Genomic DNA, 26,718 nt, shown 5'->3' with positions numbered 1-26,718 from the left:
AATTGCCTTGTCTTGGCCTCATGCTCTCTTTCTACTTTCCTGTATTTTGTCAAAACAGGCTGTGCAACAGAAGTATCTGGTCATGTGCGTGCCCAGATTAATTAACCTTTGTGCCTTTAAGCCTCCTGAGCAGTTCAAGTCAGAAGAGCAAAGAACCTCATCAGAATTACCCTTCAGGAAATAATTAACAGCCTCTTCAAAGCCCTGTTGGACATATATGTTGCCTTATTCCTGATCTAATCTTACTGTTTTCAAATACCGAATGTTTTTAAATTACTTACAAAAATGAAAGCCTGGAGTAAAAGTCAAGACTGGTTACAATTTTCTTTAGTTGTGTTTGTTTCCATGTATGGTCCGGTAAACCTAGGGCTAGTCTTTCAGTCACCTGCCAAAGTCTGCTCCTCTGGGAAGCTGTGCCTTCAACTACAGCAGCAAGACCTCCCCAGCGGTAACCCTGCTGAACGTGCTGAACGTAACTTTCAATCTTCTTGAACAAACAAGGAAACATTCTTTGCACCTTGCATTCTGTGCATTCTGGTGGTGCACCTGCAACAAAAGGAGCCGTAGTCCTCGCAGTTAGCGCCTCTTCTCTTTACACACCTTTTAGCACAAAAGCCGAAACAAACTGCCAATAAAACTGGGGAAATTCCATCTTTCTACCAGTAAGAACAGCTTCAAGAAGCTAAGACAAATAGCAGACCTAGAGATTTTGGTGTACGCGGTTACGCTTCATGTACATCTGTTCCGATTGCCTTTACTGCCTCCCTCCGTGCGGCGCAGGCCGCGGATTTATCCCGTGAGCGCTCGGCTGCGAGCGGCCGAGGCCGGGCGGTTGGGATTTCCTGCTGGGAACCGCACCGAGAGGAAGAGGAAGATGAAGACGAAGGGGGCAATCCGGGCGCGGGCCGGTGCCGCGGGCCGCCCCGAGCCCGCCGCCTGAGACAGACAGACGGACGGACAGACCGGCCCCGACCCCACGCACGCTCTCCCCACTGCCTCATATCGCATGTTTTCCTTACTCTGCTGCGCGCCTCAGAAGGCCACGTCCCGCTCCCGCGTGGGCCGCCCCGCCCCGCCGCGCCGCGCCGCGCCGCGCCCGCGGGAGACTCCGGCCGGAAGCGGAAGCGTCCGGCCTGGCGGTGGCACAAGCACGAGCCTAAACCCGAGCCTAATCCGGCGGTCCGTGCTCGGCGGCGGGCGGTGAGCGGGGCTGCGCGGGGCGGGCCCGGCGTGGGCCGCCACGATAAGGGGGAGGTGGTCGCGCTGCCGCCTCCGGGAGAGCCAAAAATCGGGGGGTTCTTCCCACCGGTGGGGCCACAGCGGTCCCGTAGCAGCGGCTTCTGTATTTTCAGTCTATTCCTATTTGTATATCTGTGTATGCTAATGCATATTTATGCGTGTTTTCCTGGGGGAAGACTCCTTGCTTTGGATGAAAAATGAGTTGTCGCTGTGGGTCGGTGCACAGGGGTAGTTTACACTTTTCTGGTTGTTAACCTGTCCTCGTAGCCAGGTCGCTGGTATTGCCTTTGCATTCCTCTTTCCGTGCAAATGTGGCAATAGGAAAGGTGAATGTTGTTAAGGCAAAACCACATCTCACTTGCCTAGCATTAGTTTGTTTCTGTTTATTTTTGTCTTCTAAAAAGACCCTTACGGCTTTTTAATGAACCAAATAATGATGGCTAGCAGACACTGTAGCTCTCTTACATCTCCTTGTTAGGGGAAGAATCTGAGTGGAAAGTATGAATTAGAGTGTTTTCTTCTAGTGTTCCTAATTCTGGTGTGTCGCCATTCTTCCAGAGGCTGTAGTTCTGCTGTCCCTGCAATGTTAATATTAAACAGTGTTACATGAAGCAAGACGGTTTTTAGAAAATGTGCTGATGCTAGTTATTGATTAAATGTGTACCTTGTCTTCTGGGCTGAAGTGTTGCATTTAAGATGATTGTGTAACGTGTTTGTGCAAAGCATATGGTTGTGTCATGTTTGTGTTATAGGCCAATGTGAATCAAAAAGCCTTAAGTCTTTAGTTGTACTGCATGGTCTAAGAAGATACCTTTATTTAGGCAACTCAATTCAGGTAAAAAGCACCTAGTTGCATTAGTGGACTACAGAATTGCTACACACATTCAGAATAGAAGAGAATACTGTTGTCATCGTCATTCTTCCTCCCCTGACCCCCTACCCCAAAAAAATAGATGTACACTCACAGTTTGGTTCACTGATTGCCTTCAGCGCTAGTGTCTGGACTTAACACATCTCAGTGCAAACTCAGAACTGTTAGCGTTTAACTGCTGTTTTGCACCAGGAGGTGCTGGTCCATTACAATCCTGACAGCGAAGGCACTCAGACTCTAAAGTGTAATCTCAAATGCTAGTTGTTAGAGCTAACCCTGTAAAGAAAGAGGATAGGGTTGATAATCTTGTATCCCTTCAGGTGCTGGGAACCCTGAGCTGTGCGGCATCAAACAGACCTCCTCCGATTCACGTGCTGCACGTTGTGCAGACCCTGCCCATAGAAGGGGTTCAGTCACTTGAGCTGTTAGGGATTCTCTTACAAGAAAACAAATCCATTCATAATTTCTACTGTCAAACAGAAAGGATGCTCACATGAGAATTTCCTACTTTTTTTAGATAACAGCAAGGACACGTAGGTGGTGTAATCGCAGGTGCCAAGTGGGAGCTGCCTGCAGGCTCTCCTGTTGCAACTAGCTGCTGAGCTTATCCTGCAGCCATGGGTTGTGTGTCCCACAGCACAGGCCTGAAGGCTACACTGTACATGAAGCACAGCACAAGACAAGCCTTGACCTACTCAGGTTCTAACGGTTATGTGCATCAGCAGCTCCTTGGTGTACAATGGCTGCCTGGTCAGGGTCACTCCAAGTATTCCACTATGTCTCTCTGTAAAACGTGTGCTGTTTGATGTCTGCAGTAAATGTACAAAAGTATGGCTTGAGAAGCTAAGCAAGAAATTGAGAACATAAACTTTCTGTGTGAACACATCCATCAGCGGGGACTTAATTACCTGAGGAAAATGATAACAATGTGTGGAAGGCAGAGTTATTTTGGGCTAGTATGCTGTGTTAATGCTCTGCTTTGAAAACATCCATTCCTCCTACTTAGTCAGCCATTCAGCCAACATCGCATGCTTCCACTCTTGTGGTTTTTTTTGTTTGTTTGATTGATTTTTTTTTTTAAACAAATAACATTAATGAGTTTGGACACAACTGAACTTGGGAAGCAACTTCCTCAGCTTCTGCTGAAGTCAAGTAGCCAGCTTTGGAACTCATCCTGAATGTGGTTTCTTTTTAACAGTTTGACCAGAACCATAGATTATGAGGACGTTAGGACACACTGCAAAACCTTCCTTTTTGATAAAAAGCTTTGCCACTGTGAGCAGATTGCTGTTAGCAGCAGCTATGCAACAGGTAATGGAAGGTCCTGCTGAGTGTTTGTTCTGTTGAATTTCACAGGGAAGATGCTTGGGTATCACAGTGCTAAGCATGAGAGAGAAGCCCAGGCTCAAAGTGACAACTGACTTTGCATAATCTTTTTTCATTCTCCCTTTACTAACAGAAGAATGCTACTCCTCTGTGAATTTGTGCTAGATTAGGTGTGTGACACTTTCTGTAACAGCAATGCTAGTTATTGCATTCTGTTTCTACTTGAAATGCATCTTATGCAAGAGTTGAGCTCTTAGTCTCGAAATTTCCATCAGAGTCCACATGTAGATTTTGGCAGTACGGGAACATACTCTTTCAGCTCTTTTAAAAATAGTGTCCCTTTCTGAATGAGCAGGAAGGCAAAGCTATTTTGGGATTCAAAACTCATAAATGTGTAAGGACCTACTTCATTTTAGCTCACTTTGCACACAGCTATTTCTAGTTTTCTGTCAGAATAATTAAAAAAAAAAATATATCGCAAAACCACAGGTTGGAAGGGACCTCAGGGATCATCTTGTCCAACCTTTCTAGGAAGAGCAGAGTCTAGACAAGATGGCCCAGCACCCTGTCCAGACAACTCTTGAAGGTGTCCAACGTGGCTGAGTCAACCACTTCCCTGGGGAGATTATTCCAATGGTTGACTGTCCTCACTGTGAAAAATTTTCCTCATGTCCTATCGGAATCTCCCCAAGAGCAACTTGTGTCCATTCCCCCTCGTCCTCTGCATGTGACTCCTTGTAAAAAGGGAGTCTCCATCTTCTTTGTAGCTACCCCTTAAGTACTGGTACACGGTGATGAGATCCCCTTGAAGCCTCCTTTTCTCAAGGCTGAACAAACCCAGCTCTCCCAGCCTATCCTCGTGTGGGAGGCTTCCCAGTCCTTTGATCATCTTGGTGGCCCTTCTCTGGGCCCCTTCCAGTCTGTCCACATCCCTTTTGTATAGCGGGGACCAGAACTGTACCCAGTACTCCAGGTGAGGCCTGGCAAGTGCTGAGTAGAGCAGGATAATGACTTCTTTCTCTCTGCTGGCGATGCCCTTTTTGATGCAACCCCTGTTGGGCTTCTTGGCTGCAGCAGCACACTGTTCGCTTATGTTGACCTTCCTGTCCACCAGGACCCCCAGGTCCCTTTCCACAGAGCTGCTCTCCAGCCAGGTGGATCCCAGCCTGTGCTGCACTCCTCGATTATGTTTTCCCAGGGGCGTGACCTTACACTTCTCGTTGTTGAACTTCATAAGGTTCTTGCTGGCCCACTCTTCCAGCCTGTCCAGATCTTCCTGCAGGGCAGCTCTCCCTTCTGGAGTGTCTACTTCCCCACTCAATCTGGTGTCGTCCACAAACTTCATCAGGCTACACTTGCTCCTGTTACCCAGATCACTTATAAAGATATTGAATAACACTGAGCCCAGTATTGATCCCTGGGGGACCCCGCTTGTGACAGGTTGCCACTGGGAAAAGGAGCTATTTACCACCACCCTTTGGGTGCGGCCCATCAGCCGGTTCCCCACCCACTGCACAGACCACTTGTCTAGGCCATAACGCATTAATTTCTCCAGGAGGAGGCTGTGGGGGACCGTATCAAAGGCCTTGGAGAAGTCCAGGTAGACAATGTCCACCGCCCACCCCATGTCCACCAGGCAAGTCACTTTGTCATAGAAGGCCACCAGGTTTGTCAAGCACGATCTGCCTTTAGTGAAGCCATGCTGGCTTTTCCTAATCACGTGCTTCATTTGACTTGTGATGGCCCCCAGGAGGATTCGTTCCATAACTTTCCCAGGGATTGAAGGCTGATGGGCCTATAGTTACCCAGATCCTCCCTTGAGCCCTTCTTCTAGATAGGGGTAACATTTGCCTTCCTCCAGCCCTCTGGGACATCCCCCGTTCTCCATGACTTCTCAAAGATAATGGAGAGTGGCCTTGCAATGATGTCAGCCAGCTCTCTCAACACCCTCAGATGGATGGTGTCAGGACCCATTGATTTGTAGGGGTCAAGCTCCTGTAGTAATTCCTGTACTAATATAGGTACCTCTGCATACTGAGGTGTTATTTCCTAGTGTCCACTTTGGAAAGTGCCTCCATTTTGTCATCTCTGCTAGTCTTGACTTCTCATCAGAGAGGGTTTTTTTTAGTGTTTAAAAAAAAAAAAAAAAAGTATTGTTCTCACTTGGTAGCATTTGCCTGTTGCAGGTATATAACAATTCATAAACAATTATGCTTATTGCAAAGGAAGCCAAAATGTTTTTGGTTTTCTTCACAATGTCAGGCGGTCTTGATAATGAGCTGTAGTTCAGCTCTGAGTTGGTGAAAACTGGGATTCAAGTGACAAAGAATGTATTTGGAATTAAAAAAAGGGACTGAACCTCTAGCAGTGATGTTCTTCGGAGCATTATTTTTTTTATTTTTTGTTCTTCTGGGCTATGCCTTCATAAAGGCCTTTACTATGCACTCCTAATCTAAACCTTGCCTATATCAGGTCTTCAAACCTTAACCTGCACAAAATGTGTTTATCCCCAGCTGCACTGGTAATTAGAGCCTGGTTACTGAGCCAGGCCGTAGGGAGTTGGTAAAGGAGAAAAACTTAGTGCAGAAGTCCTGTGGAATTACTGTACACTAAGGGCAGACAGACATCTCTTGCTCCCTTCTGCCTCATCACTGCTTACTCCTGATTGTTGGTTGTTTTTTTTAAAAAAAGATGTTTTCACCTGAACTTCTCTGTTAATTGTATGTTATTGCAGAATGCTTCTTTTTGTACTTCTCAACTCTGAGAAATCTTAAACCTGTGCATTGTAAAGGGAAAAAAAAAGGGGTTCCATTTCTAGTCTCTCCAGGGTAGCTATTAATCTCCTTTATACCAGTAAAAATTGTAAAGAGCCTACTTCATCTTTATTCTACCATTATGAGGACCTCTATGATTTTATATTTATTTTTGCATAGAAAAGATAAATTGCTGCAACTTACTGAATTGCTGCAAAACTCAGTTTGTTCTTGTTCTTTTTTAGGCAAAAATGTCTGCAGCATGCGACTTCGTTATGCTCCACACTGGGCAGAAGATGCCTCTCATAGGACTGGGAACTTGGAAAAGTGAGCGTGGCCAAGTAAGCAGAGAACAATACCATATTGTGCTCTCAACTAGTATTTGTGTTTTGTGCACCATTTTTGAAGCTCCTAGATCTGAGGCCTGGATCCTTTGCTTGAATGGTTTTAGTCTTAGGTCCACTAAAGTCAGGAGAATGTATGTATGTATTTGCATGACTAAGGCCTTACTGCACAAAAGCAGCAACAGAAGATCCCTTAAGACTTGTTAAGCCAGGCCTCAGGCTGTGGTGCTCTGGAGATGAATCCAGAAAGAGACCCATGAGTGGGGTGAGGCAGGGAAAATGCTGTAGCTATAATATGGTGCCTGACTCTTCCACTGGAAGATCCTCAGGCTGCGAGTTTGACCAGACATCCCTGTGGCTTGGGCTGACGACTCCACTGAAAGCCTTTTGAGAGGCAAGAACTGTGGTTGTTCTTGTAGTAAGTCCTGTTCCAGCAGTCAGCCTCGGCTTAGCGGAAGAACAAGGAACTTGCTTGGGTTATGCTGCTTTTAGACTAAGATGACTAATGTGTCATTGGAGATTCACTCTGCTTCTAAATGCAATGAACTGGCAAACGCCACACTTGGAAACAATTCTGTGCGTTACTACAAACTGTCAGTTGGAATGTTTGCATGCTATAGACTGTGCCTCCTATTGTAATACTTCTCCCCCTTGTCTGTCTTTTCCTTTCTGTTTCATTTAGTTAAAAGATAAATTCTTGGGGGAAGAGATTGCACATACTTGCTGTGAAAAGCAGTGTCCCTTGCTTGGTGGAATTCTTAGCTGGTACTGTTGTTTATAATGCCTGTTTATAATGCATGTCTGTGCAGTAAATGTTGTATATCTTGCTACTACTCTTGTGTTAGCTTCATGATAGTTTTTGGAGTATGTTGGATGATGCTGTGCTTGTGACTGAGAGGGAAAGTTAAAACCCTTCTCAAGATGTTGTGCCAGCTAGAGAAAAAAGGTTGGAAGCAAAGTATAAAAATTAAATCTATTCAGAGCCATTTTATTGTTGGTCTTCCTGTTCAAACAACTGTCAAGACAGTGGATCTGTTGGGAATAGAAGCTGTGCTAATGTGGAAGCTGAGTTGGTGTGAGAGCTCAGTCAGCCTCTTAAATGAGGACCAGGGTGAATGTTCAGCTCTGTCGCTTAAAATGTCTGCTGACAGCTGAATTAAGTTTATTGACATGCAGGAACTTAATGGATGGATTTCTGTGCACCCAAAGCAATTAAATGTGCATTGTCTAAAACAAATGCCTGAAACTAAACAATATATGAATGCATTGCTTCTTTTGTGTACTAACTGTTATAAGGAAGGTGCGGTCTTGTAAAAGAACTAGGAAAGATACTGCTTGTGTGTAATTTAAACCTAATTCACATAGATTTTGCCATAGTAAGCAGCACTTCTGGCAGCTGGACTCCACATGGGATCCCCATGTCTTCTCTGGAGTCCCATGGGAGCCATTGGGAGTAACTTCTTTGGAATATCTACTATATTCAAAGACTTACTCCTAGAATGTACTGAAGGCAAAATCTAGAAAGTGCAATGAAAATGGCTAGAGTTACAGAAGTTGCTGCTATTTCTATAGCATAAATAAATTCCTGTTTATCACTTTTGAAAATTCAGAAGCATAGCAGCAGTTTGGCAGAGTGTCCAAATGATTTAGCCTAAAAAGGACATGATGTAGTTCAGGGAGAATAACTGTAATTACAAATTAAAGACTAAGGGCCAAAACCCTAGAGAAGCAGAATTATCACTGATTACATTTAATCTAGCTGTTTCCCAAGTACAGGCTATTTATTGAAAGCTGTTTTGTGCAAGGGCTGCGTTAGAAGCAAGACTGGAAGTAGATGGCTTTTAAATTATTTCAGGTAAATATTTTGGAGATTGTAATTATTCTCCTTGGCAAGTTGCTTTTCAGTCTTGACCTTACTCTCTTGAGAGATCTATTATTACTGTTACTATTCCTGATCCTAAACAAGCCTTGACCTTGTAGCCAGATCTTAGCAGTCCAGTACAAAGGCATAAGGCATCAGGCATCATTGCAGCCCTAGTTTCCTAGATGGTAAGAATGGGGGGGGGAATTATAGAATCTAAATCTATGTTGGAAGACTACAGGATTTTATAGGATTTAGTTCTTATTAGATAATAGGATGCTTTCTGTCTTATATGATCAAATGCTAGAAGACCAATTTGTTTTACATGTTACCATAGGAACATGATGGAGGGGTATTGAACACAGTACAGAAGCTTATGAACTGGCAGCATGAATGAGTTCAAAGAGAAGTCCAAATCAGACAGGAGCATCAAGAATATCAATAGCATGTTTTTTTAAATATTGCAGCTTGATTATCTGTAATCCTTCAATGCTTTGTTCTCTTCCCTCAAGTGGGTCATGCTTTCAACCTGGATGATTGATCCCCACCTGATGAACAATCTAACCTGCTGTAGCAGAGGCTGGCTCTGCGGGGAGGAGAGAGTTGTATTTCTGTGTGAAACTTCAGGAAAGCTGAAGAGGAAATGCGTACCTTAGAAAACCAGTTGGACTGGATGTCTTGTGGCAGGATTGCGGCTGTGGTGGAGACTGTTTAGTGCTTGGAAGAGTTTGTTAGACAATAGAGAGAATCCTGGTTAGGTACACAAAAATTCGCTACTGCTGGTATGTATTAAGGGAGGGACTTGAATTCAACATCTGAAGGACAGAAGGCAAAACTCTTTATTTTAGGGAACATCAGCACTTAAGTTGGCATTACTTACGTGGTGCTCTGGGTTCCTTTTCAGCAAATTTTAGTACAGTATATACAAACCATGATACAGCAACACTTATGTTCTGGTCATATTGCATTTGAATATCACATGGACTAATGGTCTGTTTTTCCCTGTTTCCCGTCAGCAAAATTACTTGGACTGCTAAAATGTGACAACTTTGCAAGGAAGCAGGGGAGGCTGTCAGAGCCTTTTCTTTCCAAGTATTATTGACTGGAACTCTCCATAATGGCTTGGGCTGTGCAGAAGAGTCTCCCTAGTCACTTGAACTCGGTGTTACTTGGAAGTATGAAGATGGCTTGTTAGTTTTTCACCTTGTGATGCTCAAATTGAAAAACTGGAAATCTAGTAATGGATATTGTAATGAATTAGGACTTACTGATTCTGAATCTGCTGATTGTTAGCAATACCATGTTCCTCCATCTTCAAAACCAGAAGAGGGTGGGTGGCAAGGCCAAGTCCCTTGATAGGATGTATAAATGGGAGTGTAGCTCCTAGGACTTTGCTATGCAGTGAAGGAGAGTAAGGCTTCAGCAGCAATACTGTGTCTGCTTTGGAGCAAACCACTTCAAGAAGAGCATGAACCAACTGACAGGACAGTAGGAACAGCGATGCAAGGTTTGAGAAAGGGGAGTTGTGATGGAAGCACCTGCGGTTATGTGGTTGAGAGAGCTTTGAGAGGAGGCATGCTGGCACTTTCCAAATGTGCAAAAAGCCCCTCACAAAGGGGAAGCTATGGATTTCATGTCTGTAAGGAATAGGGTGTGGCATCAGGGCCATCTTGCTTACACATCTAAAAGCCTTTGGACATAAAGATACCTAAGCGTTGGAATAGATGGCCTGTCACTTAAAAGAAGGGTTTTGACAAATGTGTATAGGAGTGGTTTAGACTTAGTTGGCCCTGCTGAGGGGCATGAAGATAGGCTAGATCATGTCTCCAGATCCTTTCAGACTTACTTTCTGTAGTTATATGGTGCAAGGTTGGTGAGTTATGCTTAAGCCGTGTGACTCAACTTCCCTAATGCAAAATGAACTCAGTAATTGCTCCTTCCATAGCAGTACTGACAAGCTAAACTAAAGAATATATGGAAAGTTTGAAGGATCCTTTGGCTATTGTTACCTCACAACACCAAATATCCAGAGGCATGTGAATCTCCAGCTGCTTCTGTTGTCTTTTTTTTATTTTCTCTGTCTCCCAGGAAGTGCATGTACCTGTCTGAACATAATCTCAAAAATACAAAACTTTCTGTTAAAACAAAATACTCTTCTTAAACTTGCATCTATTAGGGTTTTCCCTCCTCTCCATAAATGATTTTTTTGCACATTTTCTCTTGATTGTTTGCCTTTTGCATGGGATGGGAACTCTCAGTTCACATTGGAATGTCTTAGTAGGCTGAGACTATTTTACACAAATATAAATCCAGGCCTTATTTAAATTACCAGTCCCAGTTTTTCAGTGCTAGAAATTTATCAAAACATGCTGATAAATAAATACTTCTGTTTATCACTTTGCAGAGGCATGTTTGGAGTGCCTTATCCCAGTTTTCTGCGAGTGGTGCCTACTTTCATTTTATGGAAAGTTTTGTGCCTGTTTGTTATTAAAAAAAATATTACCCTGATAGAGGAAATGGGGGAATAGTACAGACAAAGAACAGTGCTCTTTTTCCTTTCCTTTCTGCTTCAGCTCCACAACTCTTACCTTTTTGGAGGGTGGGTATTGAGTCTTAAAAGCTTTTAATATGTCTCAAGTGATTTCAGAATTACCACGGCCTTGACTTTGTAGTGACCTTCTGAGGAATGTCTTAATCAAAGTGAAACAAGGGCTGTAAATACTACCCTGGTAGAGAAAGCAAAAGGTTACTTCACTGCAGTAATAGAAGTGCTTTGTCATTCTAGCTAAGGGAAACTGGTCTACATTCCAGTTTTCCTCTCAAAACGCCAAAGAATGCAGTCAGAATATTCAATGTCTGCCTTTACTGCTGTTCTTGACAAGAAAAACAAATGAAATCCAGCAGTAGAGGAGACGTCTTTTCCACATTTGATTCCCCCTTCTTTCTGTAGCATCTGAAAGCAGGACTGTGCTCATCTTTAATTGGTGTTAATAATTGTCAGCTTTAAAATTGAACGTGCTGATACTTTGAAGTTGACAGAAATCAATCTCTCTATAGCTTTTGTGGACACATCTTTTAATCTCTTGACAAGACAGATGTAATCTCTATAAATACATTAAGGCATCTCCCACAGCCTCAAGAGACAAGTCCGTGAAGAGCAATGTATAGATATCACTGTATGCATAAGATGTACTCTTGCTGTAGCACTTCAGATGGATAGGTGTAGAAGAGAACATGTGCTTACTGTCCACTGGAAGTTAAATTAAATAGATTTTACTTAATGCTCATCAACATAACAGGAGATAATGATGGCACTGAAGTCTGTAGTAATCCTTGGTTCTTGCTGTTGGCAACACCTTCATTGCAGCAATGTGGGAAGCAAAATGCAAAGTTGGGAGCATCATCAGGAGATCCCCTGCAGGCCATGGGTTATTATTCAGCAGTATAGTGACTTTGACTTTCGTTGTTGTGCAATCAGTGAAAATGAGACATGAAGGAAAAATGTGCCATAAAATAGCATTATCTTAGAAATTAAGGGTTAGCAATTGAACCAAACCCATACTCTGGCTATTCTGGAATTAGAAACCAGGCTCTTCCTTTACTGGGAGAGAGAAGATTTCTTCCAGGCTTTACTGACATAGATCGATTGGTCTGTTAGTTCCAGAAAGTTTGTCTTCCTAAGCCATGATTTATTTGAAAACTGCTTCTTAAAGCTCATTTTACATTTAAGAAAAGCGTGACAGCTATAGTTAAGAATGAATCTGTGTTCTGTCTGGTGAGTTCTTGCATGCTTGGCCTATGCGCATGGTCTGTTTTCTAGAGCGTCTGCTAGCATTTAACTCTTTACTCCTAACAGCTGTGCCACAGAGGACTCTACCCTACTCTGTTTGCATCTTGTGACTTTATGTAGATCTGTGCTTTGGGGGGTGCTCCTCACTAAGGCCCTAACTTCTTTTTTTTTTTTTTCTTCCTTCCAGTCATGTGTCCCTTCTCACTGATTGCATTGAATAATCTGTTTCTGATTACAGGTGAAAGAAGCAGTGAAATATGCCCTAAGTGTGGGTTATTACCACATCGATTGCGCAGCTGCTTATAGTAATGAAGCAGAGATTGGTGAGGCTTTCCAGGAATGCCTTGGGCCAAACAAGGTAAAAACACAAGAACTACCATGCTGACTGTATGTTATAAAAATTTACAACTGTGACCTGAAAGTAGACTGTAAAGTTAACATTTGTGGCTTTTCCTCCTGGCTTATTCCAGCTATTTGTTATTAATCAGGAGCAGGCTTGAAACAGGGTCTTCTGTCCTCTATAACCATCCTGGCTGTCAGGAGGAGAAAAGATTATCAGGAATATTTGTATGGAAACTACAGAAAAAGCCTTTTTTAATTTTCCTACACCCTGTCCCTGCTAAGTCTCCCAATTTGGGTGTTCAAAAAATTGGAGGTTCCCAGAATCACTAGTTAAAATGGAGAATACTTGCTGTGATTTATATGTAAAGATACTCTAATTTGCCAGTCTAGAATAGCATGCAACGGTGGGTAGCCACAGCAAATTAGGTGACTGTTTGTTTTCTGATTATAGATCAAATATGAGTGAGTAAATACATACTTTTTCTTTTTAAAAAACAGTGATTGCATTTGAAAGTTTGGTAACTGTGACTCGGGGGCCTGCAGTGAGAGTCCATGGCCTAAATATGAAGTAATTGATAGGCATTCCTATGGATGACCTGAGGTGGAATCTTAAATCCATCCCCTTGCTCTTGTTGGCCTGAGGGGCCAGAAGGATTACCTACACAGCCCCAGAGCTCCTGGAAAGAAAGTTCTTATGTTCCTGCCCTCCTGCTGCTCTTGCCTTGGCTTTAGGGCAATCTCTTTGTTATGTGATTAGCTTGAGAGAGGCTGTTTTCAGCCTGCCCCAAGGATTCCTTCTTACTGGATATGGTAACTAACGTAGGGAAGCATAGGACACTTTTGTTCAGTTCCTATTAGCTAGCTAACTTAAAACTAGAATTTTTAAAACATCTTCCCCTTTGAATACAACAGTCATATGCGAAACACGCAAATAACTCAATGGTTAGGGGAGAGAAACTAAGCAATTAATCATTCCAGCTTCTACGAAGTATAGACCCGAGTGAAACTTGGTCCTGTGTAAGTGAGTGGGAAGTGTCCCCTGGTGGTGTTCTGTGCTTCAGCTTGCCAAATACGATATCCCTTTTGTGTTTTATACTTCCTAGTTAACCAACTTTCCATTTGTTTCATTTCTGCGTCTTACCCTTCCAATACAGGGTACCAAGCACTGAATTCTTAGTGTGTTCCTCCCAGAACCTAGAAACTCAACTGCAGAGGTTTGGGGAAACCTCTGTTTATTTTCCCACACTCTTTCCATGAGAAGCATTCTTGGTTTATAACATGTGATGAGTATAGTTGTGCCTAGAATATGTGAATTGTTAAATAGAAATTACAAAATTTACATATGAATTAACTGAGTAATCTTTCTTTTGGCCACATCACACTTAGTAGTGGCTTTAACCCTTGGAAAGTTTAGAGAAGTGTGTGTCTGTGGAGGGAATTGTTTTATTTTTCAAAACTTCTAATACATTGCTAAGTATTTGGTATACTTTTGCATTTGACAGCGTAAGTGTGTATTTCTTCATCCATTATATTTTTGAAAGGTTTTATTTGTAGGTTCCGTGTGTTACTTTTTTTTTATTAAATGAAATTGTTCTATTTGTTTTAAAGCTAGTTGGGGAATTGCTACAATTGCCTCTCTGAACTTCTTCCAGTAAATTATGCTCTCCTCCCTTTTTTAAAGATTATTAAAAGGGAGGACCTGTTTGTAACATCAAAGCTCTGGAATACCAAGCACCACCCAGAAGATGTAGAGCCAGCACTAAGAAAAACACTTGGAGATTTGAAACTGGATTACCTGGACCTGTACCTCATGCACTGGCCTCATGCCTTTGAGTAAGTTCTATGTGGAAAGGGCACAGAAAGCAGAAACCCCAGTTTTACATAAGTGGCTGGTGTTACGTCCTGAGGAGCTTCTTTCTGGGCTATGAATTTCTTTCTGTGTGTATTGCGTACAGGATGTTTTTCAGTGTGGCTAATAGTGTAGTCCTACAGACTGTCACGCAGACACTCGTTTCTACCCATAACCTGCACACTTACTGGTATTTGGTCCATTCACAGAAACAAGTGTTCAAATTTCATTCTTTGAATTCCAGTTGGGTGGGAATTTGTTGACTGTTAGTTTTATAGCACGTCTATAAGCATACAGTAGAGGAGGCAAAATTGCTGGTTTTGTGTAGAAGTATCGTAAATAGAAAAGGAAAAATTGTTTAGCAATGATGAGGCTGGGAAAATGGGTATTAAGTCTTCATTTAAAATCTTCAAGCAATTACTTAAATTTTTTAATAGTGAGAACAGCTAGGTAATGAAATTAGGATCACTAAACTTCTGACAATTTGGCATGGGTGCCAAAGTTAGGTAACTGAAAGTAGTCTTAACTGGGAAAAAGTAAAAAAGCTTTATGGGACAGGTTTCTATACTGAAGCTTGCCATCTTATACTATCTGAAAATTTGGCTTGCTGTGAGGTAAAATCTTTGAGTTTAAAATATATTAGAAGTTTAAAATAGTCTAGTGTCTTCCTCTAAGCATTGGGGAAGCATGGCAGCTATTCTTGGTTCTGCCATTGACCTACACGGTAACCTTCAGGAAATAGCAAAGCTGCTTTGTGCCTGAGTTTTACTTATCTGTAAAATGAGAATTAAGAGTTTTGTAAAGAAGAAAACACTTTTCACTAATAGTTATTAACTGTAGTGGAGTGGCCAAGCACATGCAGTTTCATGGTGGTATCTGTATGAGGAGGAAATTTAAATTACTTCTTACGACACTTTAATTGGAGGAATTCTACAGTTTGAGGAAATAAGAGACAAGAAAATTTTCCAGTTAAGTGCTAAATGCACTTATCCTACAACCCCATCAGAAGCAGGGTTCCTTGCTTTATTTTCTTGTAGATGTGTTACCCCTCTACACCCCCCAGCAGTAAAAAGGGGGGAGCTGGGGGGTAATAAATCTCCTGACCAGATGCTTGCATGAAGACTTCACTCAATAGCAGAAACCCTCTTAGATTAAGGGGCTTCTGTCTATTCTGCAAATTCGAAAACGGTTTTTCCCCTTCTAGTCATATGAACTGGATTTTACAAAGCATACAACACTAACGATAAGAGAAAAGACACACAAAGTATAAATATATTCCTCAGCACGGCAGAATGAGGAAGTGTTTTCAATTAGAGCTAGTTTGGAGGAAGAACTGTTAAAAATTCCCCGTTGTGAAACAGGTTTGTTTTCCCGTTTACTGTATCAAACATTGCTTTGATCAAATGTATCAAACATTGCTTTGCTAATAACACAAACACATATGATGTATATTAGAAATTACTAATATTTAAATGCGCTTGATGTTGTGGAAACTGTTGACAAAACTGACAATCTATTAAAGCAGTTTTGTGTTTTCTCATTGGAAACTGTTCACTCTCCAGTTTTCCACTAGCGCTACTTCAGCTGTAACGTGTGGTTGTCTATGATGCCTATTGTATTGGGAAGCTGAGCAAATTAATGTTATTTACACAGAAATTAAAATAGGCTTCCAGATGCAAATCACAGTGCTTTCTAGGTCTTGAAAATTAATCTCTCACTTAATACACTATTCTTGACATAAAAGGCTGCTTTTCCAAGTTGGGAGCTCATAATATTTTCAGAGTTATTTTTAGTTCTAGATTTATCAATGACATGAGCAAGAACCATCTCCCCTTGTCCCCAGCTGCTGCCATGTCTCATGCTGTCCACTGCTTAGCTAGAGCTGTGTAAGACAGTCTCTGAGATCTGAGCTAGCAGAGTCCTGCAGTGGTTATGAAGCAGTGCTTTTCCAGTGGGATTGCTGGCACCCCTCCTTGTGTGGACTGCTCAGGGACCCGTCATAGCCCTTTGGCAATGTGGTGGTGTCACCTGGCACAACCAGGCTCTTTGTGTCTTTTTTTGTTTGTTTTGTTGGGTTTTTTGTTGTTGTTGTCGTTGGGGTTTTGTTTGGTTGGTTGGTTTTGGGGTGTGTGTGTTGTGTTGTTTTTTTAAAATTTTATTTTACTTTTAAATGGGTTGGTATGACTAACTGGAAACACACCCAACCTACAGTCAACATGTACATGTTAAGACCTCTGTGAGAATCTGCACTTGTATCGAGTGCTGACACTGCTACAGAATCCAGAGGGAGTGGGAAACCAGCGTACTGGTCTCTCCTAGTCTCTTAAACCAAGATTGCTTTGGTAGTAGCTCTGAACAGGCTATGAAGAATATCAGTCCTCCCTCAAAAAACAAATTAAAAAAACCAAAGCCACCCTCTGAGTTGCTGCTCTCTTAATCAGCTGTTTTGCTAGGGTCAAAGTGTGCAAAGAGCTGCTGCTGTGTATATAGTGGCTTATCAGTTTTATGTAGTCACTACTGTATAGGTTAAGTAGTTCAAAGTACTGTATAACAAGTCTACATGGGAAAGCTGTATCTGAAACAGCATTTTATAGGTTAAGTCAGCATAATGAAATTCAACAAACAAGTTTGCTCAATTTGTACTCTGCCCTCCGAGCTATGTATAAGCTTTTGAGAATGCTTAGAGGAAAGTTTGTTTTAGTGAAGAACTAACATAACATAAATAATGTGGTATATATACTTACCCTTTACCTTTGATGCTATAGACGAGGGGACAATCTCTTCCCAAAGAATCCCGATAACACGATGCGTTATGATTACACTGATTACAAGGATACCTGGAAGGCTATGGAGAAGCTGGTAGAAAAAGGTCTTGTGAAAGCCATTGGGCTGTCAAACTTCAACAGTCGTCAGATTGATGATGTACTAAGCGTGGCTACTGTCAAACCAGCTGTGCTCCAGGTAAGGCAAATAAAGGAGAGGATGAATGCCTCTCCTATGTGTCCATAAGAGTGAAGAATTTGCAGACCAATGCCATGTGTTTAGCACAAGGGGTGTAGCTTCTTATGTACAGGGAAGAATATAGCCAGCTCTGCAGGAGTAGAGACACAGAGGTGGTCTTTCCAGGCAGATTAATTTTATGGGGAGGAGGCCTATATATTATGTATATGTACATACATATATTCTGTGGCTATTTATGCCTGCTTAGTTGAACAGGTCTGTGGAGGAGCTCATCTTCCCTGTGAGGAACAATTTAGTCTGTAAGAAAGGAAGACTCTGGGGGAGTAGCTCGAATCCATCTGTAGAGAGTTTCCTTCCTTGTTGGCACGTGGGGAAAACCCAGCACTCTAAACTTAGGCAATCTATTCTCCTTTTCCTGTAAACTTAGCCTACCAGACACTTTTTCTTTCTTTCATTAAAGCTTATCCTGATAAGGTTTGCAGAATCTGGAATGACCTCCTGTGATGTGTTTTGTTCTGCTGTGCTTTTGACTGCCTGTTTGTTTAGTTTTGTGTTAATATCTGTTCTCCAGCCACTTATTGTGGGTCATTTTAATAGGTAGAATGCCATCCTTACCTAGCTCAGAACGAGCTGATAGCTCACTGCCAGAAACGAGGACTGGTTGTCACTGCCTATAGTCCCCTTGGTTCTCCAGATCGCATGTGGAAACACCCAGATGAGCCTGTGCTTCTAGAAGAACCCGGGATCAAAAAACTGGCAGAAAAATACAGCAAGTCACCGGCACAGATCATCCTCAGGTACAGAACAATTGTGAGAGAGGGTAGCATTTGGGACCTGGCTTTAAATAAAGCAAAACACGCAAGCTAGAAGGAATCTCCTTAAAGGGTGTGTTCTTCTGCATCCGTGAGGGGTTAAAATCACAGGGAGTGCCAAAAGCAAACCCCCTTTGGTGCTTGTTTTACAGAGTTTGTAGAGTTGGTCCTGCCTTAGGGCAGGTGGATGGAGTAGACCTGAGGGGTCCAGCCAGGGCCTGGATGCACGCCTGGGACAGCTCGCTACCTTTTTTGCTGTGGAATAGCAGTAGGGCAATTAAGGCAGTGGCATGCCACAGTTGGGTGCTGCCTACTGAATTTGCCCGTGGCCAGTTGCTTGAACCCTTGAGCACTTGTTGCGGCGTTCAGATGGGCTCCCAGAAGGAGGGACTGAGGAAGGGACCTTCCTTCTTCGCACTGAAGAACCATTTGCTGTTTTGTTTTCATATAGCAAAAGCCAGCTACTGGATACTGGGAAACAAGATGATTGAGTGATATCCAGAATGTGATCAGCACCTTGAAAAGTAAAATTGGATTTCTATCCTCATTTTTTTTGTCTGGCTCTGTATCTATCAATGTGACTAGTACAGTCTTGGGCAGCAGCAAGTTAACCTGGCAGCTGAACATATTCAAGACTTGGTGCATAAGCCACTAGACAGGCACTTGAAGGATCTGGGTTTTCTTTTAGTTTCTCAGTGGTTGTGTTAGAACTTGCGTAAAATGCTTAAGTACATGTTTCTGACTCTTTCTTGGGTTTCTAGCTTAATGCACCTGAAACTTGCTTGCTTGTTCAAAGGCACAAGCATCTTCCTCTCATTGATTAGTCTAGTGGCTACTGTCTTGCTTGAGCTTGGGCATACTAGGTCCTAATCCAATACAGTGCTGTGTCAGCCCTCTTCTGGGTGTTTTTATTTCACATAGAAACATAAGTGGCATCTCTGCTGCCACAGGTTATTATTCAACCAGAATAAATATTGGGGTTCTTGGGCTGCATGCATAGAAAATCTCTCTCCTCTTTCTCTTAACAGATGGCAAGTGCAGCGTAAAGTGATTGCCATTCCCAAGAGTGTCACTCCCGCTCGCATTCAGCAGAATCTCCAGGTAAGTCTGGATGGAGAAAGGGAGTTTAAGCAATGACCTTTCATGAGAGTAATATACTGTCCTACTACTTGCAGCACAACAAGCTGAGCCACTTGCTTCATACTTGTTCATCAATGTATGCACATGCTTAGAAGGGAGGGTAAAGATTTTTGGAAACCAAACTTGGTATGTTTTAAGCAACTAAGTGTGTGTGCGTGCATATATGTGCACACCCACAGTCTGGTTATCTAAAGGCAAAGAATGTCCTTGGTAGAAGTCTAAATGAAAAATCTTTACTGAAATTTATCTGAGATACAAATTTATTGAACAAGGGAGTCTTCTAATGGTGTTTAATGGTTCTTATTTATGAGTAGCTGTTGTTCTACCTGGCAAATGAGGGCTGGTGACCATTTCTGCAGCAAACTGCTATTCTAATGATGATGAAGGAATAAATTTAGTGTGATTCACTTCTGCTCTGAAGTAGACAGTTTCGCTTTAGAAATTGTTTGAAAACTCTGACTTTCAGTAATTTGGAGGGAAGTCTCTGAATCACCTCCAGGTTACATACTTGTTTTTAAGTTAAGACTTGTTTCTGTAACTCCAGTTAAACCAATTTCTGCCATGTAGTTTGCTGCTAGAAATGTCAAGAAATACCAGAAAACTCTGTGGTTACTTGAGGTTTAGATCTGCATGGGAACAGAGTATTGACTGAATAGGCAGCGCTGGGAAGAACAGTCCCCCTGCTTTTTACTTATTTTTGTAGAAGAGTGCTATGCAGTATCAGCGTAAGCTTAGAGTTGGGAAGTATATGAACACCTCAGGCTTTAAGCCTTTGTTTTGGTGTTTGTTATAAAATGGGTTTAATTGCAACTTCATATTTATGAACAGAACACAAAATAATACTGTCTGAAGCAGATTTTACAGATACATAAATTCTGTTGATCGGAGTTGCATGGAAATTCCCTCTATTTTAGGCTCAGACTTACCAAAGTTGCAGCTTCAGAAGGTGTTTGAAACATCGCAAGTTGCATTATGTTTCATTTACTTGGGTTTAAACACTAGGATCTTGCAACTCTAATATAGCATGTAGGTTTTCTTTTTGAGAGTACAAAAGAAATATTATGTAACTACAGCTTAATAAATTATTCAGTCTTGTGTGTTTGCCTCAGTTACAACTGTGCTGTTGCACTGTCATCTAAAATTAAACACTGAAATAGTCAGCAATGTCTCAGGTCACTGTTGCCGTTCCATTCTGTCCTGGATTGTTGAGAAGTGGACTTTTTTGCCTTTGTCAGCTCTATTGCTCATGGATCTCTGGAGAAATTCACGGCACAAGGGGGTGGTTGTGCCTTACAAAGGAAACAAAACCAAGAAGCAAAACTCAACATCAATTAAATAGGAAAAACGTATGGTTATTGAATAAAGCCTCTTGCTTTTCTTCTCAGGTGTTTGATTTCAGCCTCACAGAAGAGGAGATGAACCATATTGGAAGCCTGAATAAAAACTGGCGTTACATTGTCCCAATGATTACGGTAAATTTCTCATGTTTCCGTTAGTTCTCATTATGTGCATGTGGCCACAACTTGGGATTTTTGCGGTTTTCTTTCTTTTAGTGTCCTCATCAGAACTACTTACTCATGAGAACACTACATCTTTTTAGGGTATCTAAGATGAAAGAATTTTTCAAAAGCTGGGTACAAAATAGGTAACTTTTTGAAAACTTTTCTCCTCTGTTTTGGCTACTGATGGCTCTCTCTAGTTCTTTAAGCCAGGGTCCCATCTTGCTTCAAACCTCACCAAACTCCTGCTGATTTGTTCTTCTCATGTACAAGCAGGCCAAGGTCCATGCCATTCCTCCACAAGTACTCTTTGTCCCAGCTGTCCCCATCTACTTTGTACTGTAAACCTCTAAGATCAGTGGAGACTCTTGGGGTGCTGTTAGTTCTCCACACCCATCGTGGAAGTCATGTGAGGGAATTTGTCCGCTCCCCTCTACTGGATGTCCCCCCCTTTCAGCATCTGTTGTAATGACCTTCCCCCAATGTAAGGAGTTTGGCTTAGGCTGTTGAATTCTTCTTCCCAAATCTGTTAGCCGCAGCATCGTTTAGCATCAGTAGTTTACTCTGCCACATCAAACCTTACCTCGTGTGCTATCAGATGCTGGTCTGTTTTTAGGAAACTGATGCTTCATGAGTGTTGAAATCCTCTTGGTCTTTCTTTTCTTGTATTAAAGGACCTAACCTTGGTCCTTCCCCCTCACAGGGGGAAAAAAAAGTCAATGCCTTGTCTTCCGTCTTTATAGCATTCCTCATTTCTTATTGCCCTGCTTCTGACTATACAGCAGAGAGCTGTTGCCATTCCCTGGTGTGTCACCAACCAACATATGGCAACTGTGCTATAATGACTCTGAAGTGATTTATCTCTTCTCTGTCATACAGTACACTGCAGAGATACAGTAGGTGTCTCTGCAAATTTGGAAGCTGTCAAGCATACCCTTGCCTCTCCAGCAGTTTGCCTGTAAATTATTCTTCAGTAGTCAGTGACTACTGGCTAAAGGAATTCTTTGGGGAAAGGTTTTCTCCAGGAATTACTGTTGAGGTTTTTTGAGTACTTGAGAGCGTATCAGTGACTAGTCTGAGTTAGAAGTTATGAATGTGTGAATTACTGTCTCATATCAAGGGTAGATGTTTGTTACACCTTTCACCGTTTGTCATGCTGGGGCTTATGAGACCTTCAAGGCCATGGTTTTAACTCTAGGGTTGCTTCAGTTTGTGTGCGTAAATATAAACCCCCACATCCCTGCAACCAAAATTATCTTTGTGCTTACAGATCGGGAGTCTATGCACCACACTGCAGGCTTAGCTGCTCATCTGTGTGAATGTGGTAGTGACAGGCACACCTGCTGTTTACAGGGTGTTTCTTTCAAGTGTTTTGCTACTTGTGCTGCAAACAAAGTTGTTTTGTTAATGAAACTGCAAAATACATTAGAATGTAGCCCGGCTTGGATGAGCCGGGGATAATTCATGTGCTTTTGTTACCTGGGAGACCTGATCAGATCACAGTGATTCACAAAGGAGAGATGAAATGCAGTTCAAAGTGCTAGCCCATCCAACTAGAAAAAGGGTGAATATGATGCAGCTGGGCTTCAAAGATATTGCCATATTATCAGATAACAAGACAGGAAGAAGCAAGGTGAGAATTAAAACACGACTCGGTAGCTGTAAGATCTCTAGTGGAACCTTTTGTCTCCTGCCCATCCCTTCTGGGCTTATCAGAAAGAATTTTCATCAACGGTGAATTAAAATTCCTGTCTAACCCTGCATGCCTGTCTCCTCTATGAATCTAACTTATAGTGTCTGGATTTCAAAGCGTGATAAGCCAGTGGTATCAGTGCTCCTATCAAAATTGACAAGACAGTTTTTCCTTCCTTTACTTCATTGATACATAACCATAAGTTCTTACAGTTGTGCCGCTCTTCTCCACAGTGTTTTTGTTTAAAGTCTGAGGACAGGCTATTACACTGCATGCAGACAATTTAAGTTGCTTTATACTTTAACAGCTCATTAGTTGGATAGAGGTTTGAAATTGTTCAGCCCTACCTTGCACCAGCCTGAAATTGAAACTTTCGGGAACACATAATTGGTCAAGGAACACACTTCAGCAAAACGTGAATGACTCCAGGAGAGGAGCGGTGGTGGTGTACACACGATGATCTGTCTCTTTTTGATAGTTGGCTACCGTTGACTTGCAATGTGTTCACTGCTGATTTTACCCTCCGCCACCTCCTCTCAAATTCCTGGGGTAGACTGGAATCAGCTATGTGAAACAGTGCTTCTGGCAGCTGCTGTCTTGGCATGCTGTGAACAAGAATGTTTACCTGAAGAGCTGTTCTATGAAGCGAAATACGCAGGGGGAAGAAACTGGGCGGGGGGAAATGAGGAATAGGAATTCTAGGAACATGTGGAAGGTGTTAGCTCTCAAGGGAATATGAGGAAACCTGAAGATATGGTGATACTTTTTTCCACAGGTTTAATGATTGCCTTCAGCTGACAGCTTCATTTCAGCTTTATTTTATTTTAATCTGAGCATCGATCAAATGTTAAACCATAACATCTTAGTTTTCTGCTCTGTACTGCCCCCAAGTGACTAATTTCACACTTCAGTAGTCTTCACGGTAAACAGTGCATTACTAGGGATTCCAGCTGTTGCTTTGAAGCACAGGTTTTATATGGAAAGCTAATACAGGGACTTGCTAGTGGACACTTGGTTTGAAAGTCCCTGTGATTCCCTCTGTCTCCATAACGTTTTGAGTGATTTCTAACATCACATTAATATAAAAATCACATATGTATAGATATCAATTATTTCTCTAACATAACTTTTATTCAGTCATTAGTTGCTGAATGTAAGTTTTAGCTGAATGATGCTAGTCTGTCACCCAGGCAGGTGTGTGTATCTGCCAATGCTGCACCTAAATTTCCCCAAACATTATGGGTGAGGAGCAAGGTTTTTTACTGCAGCTCCTTGGAAGTTGGGGGTGTTGCAATGGTCTTAATGCAACTAGAAATGCAACCCGTGCATCTGAACGCAAAAAGGTGGGATGTAGGAACTGAGACTTCTGCATGGCCACATCTGCTTTTGGGCCAGCCTGAGCCTGTGTTTCATGGTCTGTGAACATCAATTTCAATATTCCCATTTTACAGCTGGAGAAACTGGTCTTCCTTGGAAATGTTCTTAAACAAAAAACTGCTGTGAAGGAGTTCAGTGACACTGTTAATTGGCAGCCTGGCAATTCTCTATCATGGAAACATGGGCAAACCTCTGACTCCATAATAAAGTGTTCTGAAGCGTGCATGTTACAACACTTACTCAATAACGGCTACAAGGCAAAAGGCTTTTAACTATTATTAATCTAATTCTTCAAGCCTCAGCAGCTTGAAAGACTGTTGCTCGAGGCTACAGAAATCTATCTTTTTTTTTTTATTACTTTTTTTTTTTCTTTCACTAAGTGCTGAGAGGACTTGGGGTTAGAGAGAACAGCTCTTGCTTAAGCTGAAGAAGATGCTCTCAGATGTTTGGCATATGAAGATTTAGAAATCTAAACCATGCAGAGTTTGAAACTGAGAGTAAGAATGGATTTTTGTCTTTCTGACTTGAGTCTGTTTTCTTCACAGGTGAATGGAAAGCTAGTAGCAAGAGATGCTGGACACCCGCATTACCCCTTCAATGACCCCTATTAACTACTAGAAAATGAGGTGTTAGCATAACGTGCTCCTCTGCACACTCTTCCACAAAGTGATTGTTGCCACAATTTGTCAAAAAACCTGTCCAAATAAGACCTTCCTTCCTGAGTAGGTTGACTTACAATGTACCGCTACTAACTGACCTCCTTCCTGGACATACTGTAGCTTCCATGTCAAAATTTGTGGATTACAATGACTGCAGGCTTTCTCCTGGAAGCACAAAATCTTTTGGGGATTAGGTAAAGAGTGGGTGAGCCTGAATCAAGTTCCAAACACGTCATTATCAGGTTAGGGCAATAATTTGGGTTTCCTGCCTGCAAAATGGTTTTGAAAGCTTTAGTTATTAACATGGCAGGGTAGGGAAAGGGGGTGGGGGGGAAGGCATGAAAGTAGTTTAAAACTAAACTGCTCAGCCATTGACTTTGGATATCTTTATTCCTTCTATCAACATAATAGTAAAGTAAAATGTGCTACAGTTACACTATGTCCATAAACCATTCATTAAAACCCAAGTAACCAGCAACACCCAGTGCTTTTTATCCCCTTTAGAGTACTTGTGGGACTCAGAATTCTCTATTTTCTTTTTCTTTTAATTTGCCTGTAGATTTGAGGAGAATAAATGCATACCCTGGAGCAGGCCTTCAGGGCTATCCTCTCTGTTGCTTGTCACATGGATAAGTTTCAGCTCTAACAATAGTTCTGATTGTCCTGTCACAAAAGCCTCAAAAACCTTCTAGCAAGTCTTGTGGAAGAACATCCTGCTTTTACTGTAAAGTTGCCCAACGTCTGTTTACCAAAGATGTCCAGTTTGAGTTCTGGAAGGCCACCAAATTTGTTCCTGGCTATACAGTAAGAGCAAAGACCTGTCAAAGGGCCCCTTCCATTTTAATGTTGCATTTTTGGCTGATGCCTGGGAGAGCTGGTCCTGTCTCCTGTTCTACCGCTGACCCGCTGGTAACACCGGGCAAGTCATTTGCCTTTTCTGTGCCTCTGTTTTCCTCCTTGCCGTGTCTGTCTCTGTGTTACTCCCTGGCAGGGGCTAATTTCCTGAGTGCTGATACACTGTTGAGCAGGACTGGGGCCCTAGCGCTAACAAGGGTTTTATTCTGTTTCAGTCTTGTTTCAGTCTCTTAATGAATTGTCTAGCCATCCGAGTACAAAGGGCATGAGGTGTTAGTACCTACCAGAGCTCCGATGCCTATACCTTCTGTGGCCTTAGAAACCTTAACACTTTATTTTGATTTTCTCTACCTGTAAAACAGGATTAATGCTCATTTGCCTTTGTACAGGCAGGGGTAGCAAGGCAGAGTTTCTAAAGGCCTCTTGGATTTAAAACAAAGGAACTCTTTCAGATCTGTTGATGCCATTCAGAGACAGTCGTAGGCATGACTCCTCGTTTGCTGCTGGATAAAGAAAGCTTAACTGGTTGTTAGTGAAATAAAGATTACTTATTTTTTATTTTTCTCATAGCAATACAAACATAGAATTAGAAAAAGAATCATCTGTATTCAAATAGTTTTAAAGAATTATTTCAGTTTTAATAACCTCATTTATGGTAGGCCTAAAGTAAAACTATATATTCAACTCAAGCATAATGCCTCCTCAGGTATTTCCTGCCCTGGGCCTCACAGCACGCAGCTAAACTGGAACAAACCTGTTTATCACTTTTTGTAGTCCTTATGTACAATTTAAAGAATTTCTGTTCCTCGGTAAAGTGTTTCCTAATTCCTGCTGAATTTACCTCAGTGGAGAAAGCCATTGCAGCTCAGTTAGGATTCTTTACTACACTGGACGTTTTCTTCTGAGGGAAAGGAAATCCCTGTTGGTTTTTTATTATTCTAATCAAACACGGGTGACTTTGAATACAGTTCTTACTGCAGATCAGTAGGGAAGCAACTTTACTTTGAAGGCACTATGTAGAACGTTAACAGCAGTCATCCTGCCAAGAGAAGTGGCTTTTCTTGCATGTATTTACACTTGTATGTTTGCATGTCTTAAATAAATACTGCACGCGGTGTACGACTTTGAGACCTTTTTCCCCACTCTAATGTCACAGGCCCAGTTAACTTTTTCTAGTTACTTCTCTGATCGAGAGTAAGCGGGTAGAGAGAATTCCCAAGAAAAGCAGATTAATTCTGTATCTCCATTACGCCTGCAATTCCCAGCTCTGTTACCGCGCAGAGTAACACGGTGCAGCTGAAGCTGGAGAACTTTTATCTTGCAATATCAGAGGGAGAAATGAGCCTC

General features: G+C 42.0%; 1 protein-coding gene across 4 annotated transcripts; it reads left to right on the top strand.

Annotated features, from left to right (window-relative positions):
- Positions 1–1,087: 1,087 nt before the first annotated feature.
- On the top strand, positions 1,088–26,490 carry AKR1A1 (aldo-keto reductase family 1 member A1). 4 transcript variants are annotated; one of them, XM_064455197.1, is made up of 10 exons: positions 1,129–1,200; positions 3,309–3,421; positions 6,435–6,530; positions 12,423–12,542; positions 14,208–14,359; positions 17,141–17,336; positions 17,934–18,133; positions 19,177–19,249; positions 20,674–20,760; positions 24,403–26,490. In XM_064455197.1, exons 2-10 carry the CDS (start codon positions 3,329–3,331, stop codon positions 24,466–24,468), a joined length of 1,083 nt encoding a protein of 360 aa, XP_064311267.1. In that variant the 5' UTR covers positions 1,129–1,200; positions 3,309–3,328; the 3' UTR covers positions 24,469–26,490. The 4 variants fall into 4 exon arrangements, with proteins under 4 accessions (XP_064311269.1, XP_064311268.1, XP_064311270.1 ...); XM_064455199.1 differs by lacking the exon at positions 3,309–3,421 and having other exon boundaries at positions 1,088–1,200; XM_064455198.1 differs by lacking the exon at positions 3,309–3,421 and having other exon boundaries at positions 1,114–1,179.
- Positions 26,491–26,718: the final 228 nt, after the last annotated feature.

This window comes from Phalacrocorax carbo, chromosome 6 (assembly GCF_963921805.1).
Source record: "Phalacrocorax carbo chromosome 6, bPhaCar2.1, whole genome shotgun sequence".
Lineage (NCBI taxonomy): Eukaryota > Metazoa > Chordata > Aves > Suliformes > Phalacrocoracidae > Phalacrocorax > Phalacrocorax carbo.
Note: the sequence above shows the minus strand (reverse complement) of the source record. Positions and strands in the feature narration are given on the sequence as shown.